At 44.1% G+C, this 4,577-nt stretch overlaps 1 protein-coding gene across 1 annotated transcript in view; it reads right to left on the reverse strand.

The window, feature by feature from the left end:
• Positions 1-1,364, reverse strand: part of LOC136855289 (uncharacterized) — an 18,768-nt gene extending 17,404 nt beyond the window's left edge. The window contains exon 1 of the mRNA XM_067132193.1: positions 816-1,364. Coding sequence (XP_066988294.1) covers positions 816-1,364 — 549 coding nt within the window. The remainder of the gene's footprint in view (positions 1-815) is intronic.
• Between the last annotated feature and the right edge of the window lie 3,213 nt (positions 1,365-4,577).

The raw sequence follows: 4,577 nt of genomic DNA on the forward strand, positions 1-4,577 counted from the left end.
CTATCTCTGTTAGAATGATATCCCTTACTAAAATGATGCAGTGAGGGCGAACAGCAGAATATTTATAAAAGCTCCCCCGCCCCCCTTAAGAAAGCCTTCACTCCCTTTCGGGCGTGAATGTCTGTACTAAGCACGCTGTTCGCCTCTATTACTTTACTCTTCTCCCCTGAGCAGATTCATCCTGTGCAGCCTAGCCAACTACAGACCTACCTAACTAGAAAGGACATGAGCTTTAATCACTTACTTTCAGAATCCTAACTGTACTTAAAGGTGCTTACGGTTAGTTTATGTGCCACCTCTTATAATCGATGTTTTTAGACGAGCCAAATGGTACCATTCTATGGCATCTCCCTATCCTAACCTATCTTAACACGACTGCAGCACTTTTAGCATTAGGATAAATGAACTAGCTAAAATTACAGGTTTTCTACTACAATTGTAATTGCTGGTTAATACATGAGGTTTGGCCTCCATATGATAAAATGCTTGCCTCACTGAGGGTCTTAGGCCATGCCTGTTGCGAGGTAGTGGCTCTTCTACAATAGTTTAGATTGTCTGATTTCGGATTATAGTGTACTTATGGGGTTTACTGCAGCTTGATGGAAGGTAAGTGACAAGGTTAATACATGATGTACTCAGTCTGGTCTAGGCTACTGTATGGTAGAGACCATGCTGGCTACCTCCTCTAGGCAAGGGGCCAGGATCACTCTAAGATGGTAAGGCACTGTGCCGAGAGGGCACTAGTGCCAGGATGAGCTCATGGCACTGCTCAGTGCTTGCAAGTGACACTGGCAGCGGTTGAGGGTCAGGCATGCCTGACAAGGGGTCCGGAGGTGCAACACCTCGCGGATGGCTTGAATTTGGTTGTGGCAGAGACTCCTGCCCCAGCTGGAGATCAGAGCCTCTCGGAGAGTCTTGCTCGGGGCGTCCGGCTGGGCGTTGCTTACTAGGGCAACCCTCCCCCAATTAGTGGGAGAGTGGCTCGTCCCCTTACACGTCCTCAGCTGTACTGTCCTCCTGAACATCTCTTCAGGGAGAGGGAGGACCTCTTGTTGGCCACCTTCGTAGAATGGAGTGGACTCAGGGCTGAGAATGTTTTGGTGTGCCCTTCTGCTGACCACTTCTGGGTGGACGGTGGGTTTTTCTTCATGGGTTCTTGTGCAGCCTGGTCCTCCTGGAGGAGGTAGCTTGGCTGCTAAAGTGGCGTTGGGGAAGGCTTTTTCCCTAGAGGAGGTCCCGCACCCAACAGAAGTCCACTCTGGGTTGTTACCCACACTGAAGAGGCGGTGGGTAGCGTGACAAGGTGTCGTGACCTGGAGCTTGACTGTGGGAACAGTAATGGTGTGGCCCTCTATCCACTTCATCTGTCACTGGGTTTTCTCGTCAACCGTGGCACCGGCTGGCACTTGGGCCCTGGAAATTAAGCTAATGTCTGTTGCAGTGTCTAGTGTGACTAGAAGGGTCACAGACAGGCTAGATCCCTTAAGGGGGGCCACCAAGATGAACTGGGTCTCCAGTCTCTCGGGGTACATTATGTTCTGTGGCCTGGCTGCGGGGAATGAGGTGCTAATGATGTTGACGAACTTGGTGCTGGGGACATGATGTGGACAGGCCGGGTGTCCAGCACTGTAGTGGCTGGCAGCACCACAGGATCGGCACTGGCCCCTTGTAGGGTCTCGGTGGCCTGCAGTGACAGTTGGTGGAGAGGGTTGCGTGGATGTAGAGGGAGAGGAGTTCTGGCTGTTAGTAGTAGGCTACTTGTTAGTACTGAGCTTGTATCGGCACTCAGCTTCAATGTACCCCACCCTCTTACAGTGGGTGCATGGAGGCTTGCTAGGCAGTCCATTCTTCAGGCGAGTCGAGCTTGAGAGGTATCCGGGGGGGGCACAATGCGCCACTGAGATGCACTGCAGGACTGGTTGAAGGTCTCCCATGAATCGGCCATGCGGCAGGCTTCCATAAGGGTGGTGGGTTGCTTATCATTTAGATATACAGCAAGGGACCCAGGCACACATTGGTAAAGATCCTTCAGCATGGTCCAATTGAAGAGGTCCTCAAATGTAGTGCGAGATGAGGAGTCGAACCAGCGGGCACCAGACCGGGTCTTGTGACAGGCCCATTCAGTCCAGGACCAGCCGACTTCCTTGGCGAGACCTCGGAACCGCTGTCTCCATTTCTCCGGGGTTATTTCATAGGCCTTTGTGATGATTCTATGCACTTCAACCATGTTGCCTCTCTGAATCTTCTCCAGTGAGCAAAGGGCTGCCTTAGCTTTTCCCTCCATGTGCTTAGCAAGCACCAAGGCCCTCTCTGTCTCGGTGGTGCTATAGTTATCAAAGAGTGCCTCTGATATCCCTTACTAAAATGATGCAGAGAGGGCGAATAGCAGAATATATATATATAGATATATATATATATATATATATATATATATATATATATATATATATATATATATATATATATATATATATATATATATAATATATGCGTGTGTGTGTGTGTGAGCAGATGTTCGTGTTCCCTAAAAATCCAAATCCAATATGTCCTTGATGACCTAAGCAATGAATTAGGTACCCAGTTGTTATACAACTGTTGTGGGTCCCATTAGGTTCCAGCTAAGGAGAGAGAGAGAGAGAGAGAGAGAGAGAGAGAGAGAGAGAGAGAGAAACCTGACGTGAGTGTTCACTGCTGTCAAATTAAATATCATAAAAACCGAGAGAACGTCGGCAAGGTAATCCTCACCCCACTGTCGTAAGGTTACCTTGTGTATTCCATATACTCGTATGTTGGTTCAGGGACTTGCTGTTTATCCCTTCTACTACCCAAGCTCTCGAGATCCTTTCTTTCTTCTGTATTTCCTTATAAAAACTTTCCACCAATAAGAAAAATTAACACCCTTTCCTCAAAGACAGAAAAACGTACATACGGCACGAAGGCTCGTGATGCTTAGGACCCATAATTCGCCGGAAATCAGCTCGCTAAACGCGCTCCTGAAGAGGGAGTCAGCGCGCCTGAACGACTCAGGAACAAGGCCTCTTCTTGGCGCATTTCGCTAAATCGGCCTTAGATTCTTCTCTCTCTCTCTCTCTCTCTCTCTCTCCTCTCTCTCTCTCTCTACGCCATCAAGAGATTCTGACATAAATCAGGTTTTATAGATATTGTTTTTGCGTCGCTGAGCGAGACGGAGAAGCTTTAATACCAGAAGGGAGAATGTGGGTGAGAGAGAGAGAGAGAGAGAGAGAGAGAGAGAGAGAGAGAGAGAGAGAGAGAATGATAACCTCTCTTCTTCTTCTGGAATGAACTGTGAGAGACTTCAGTCACTTTAGGGTGTCACTTTTGCAGTTTGCTAGCAAGTTTTGCTAGGAGTTTTTGGTAGCAGTTTTCGCTAGGAGTTTTAACTTGGTTACAACTGAAATGTGGGATAGTTTGCCTAGTGCAGTTATGGAATCTTTTGTTCTCCCGATATTTAAGCGAGGAGCAAATTCATTCCTGCTCTCTGCTGCAGCTGACGTCTCCTGAATTTCGGGTGTATCGGTTTTATTTTCTGTTCCCTCATATTTATTTATTTGTTTATTTATTACCTTACCTTATAACTTTTCTCTCTCTGAAGGCTGATTTCCCTTTGGAGTCCTCTTGGGTTCATAAAATCTGTGGACTCTGTCCAGAAGGGCTTTCAGCAAAAGATTTAAAGAAAGAAAGAGAGTAAGAGAAGCACAGTTATCATTTATACGTACCTAAATAATAGAAATAGATAAAAATAGTATATATGAGGTTCTTCTGGTGTTAGAGGAAAGTATAAATTAGATATTAAAAATTCGTAAGGGTTTCTGGGCACTGCTGACACTCCACACAATATACGAGAAAATAGTCACAAACCCTTCAAAATTAAAGAACCTTAAATTCACGTAGTTTTAAAGTACTTTAATGGGAGCAAACTACGCACCGTACTGGTAAGTTATTAGAAAAACATTCTGATAATTTTAAGACTAAAGAAAAATTCCGAGTGGTTGAAGATCTTGACTGCTAGTCCAATACCTCCTTCATCACGGCTGCAACCCAACACAGTTAACTGACTGCCAGCAATCTGATTTACTGTTTGGGTGGTCATTCTAGAAACCAGTGAACTGATAATGACTGATAAAGTAGATGAATATATTTGTTTATGGAAACTAAACATTATTGACTGAATAAAATGTACTTGAATGTAAATAACAATGCAACATTTCTCACAGATTTTTCCTGGTTTTAATAATAATAATAATAATAATAATAATAATAATAATAATAATAATAATAATAATATTATTGTTATTATTATTATTATTATTATTATTATTATTATTATTATTATTATTATTATTATTATTATTATTATTATTATTATTATTATTTAACGTAGACATACGGACACATATATATATTGCCGAGTTTATCTCCGGCTGAGGTCCTAATCGACTTTCGAAAGTGAATAAATGTCAGCATGAATCATAAGTTATTTCTGAGAGAGAGAGAGAGAGAGAGAGAGAGAGAGAGAGAGAGAGAGAGAGAGAGAGAGAGAGAGAGGCTCCCAAAGC

Source organism: Macrobrachium rosenbergii, chromosome 31 (genome assembly GCF_040412425.1).
Source record: "Macrobrachium rosenbergii isolate ZJJX-2024 chromosome 31, ASM4041242v1, whole genome shotgun sequence".
NCBI classification, from domain to species: domain Eukaryota; kingdom Metazoa; phylum Arthropoda; class Malacostraca; order Decapoda; family Palaemonidae; genus Macrobrachium; species Macrobrachium rosenbergii.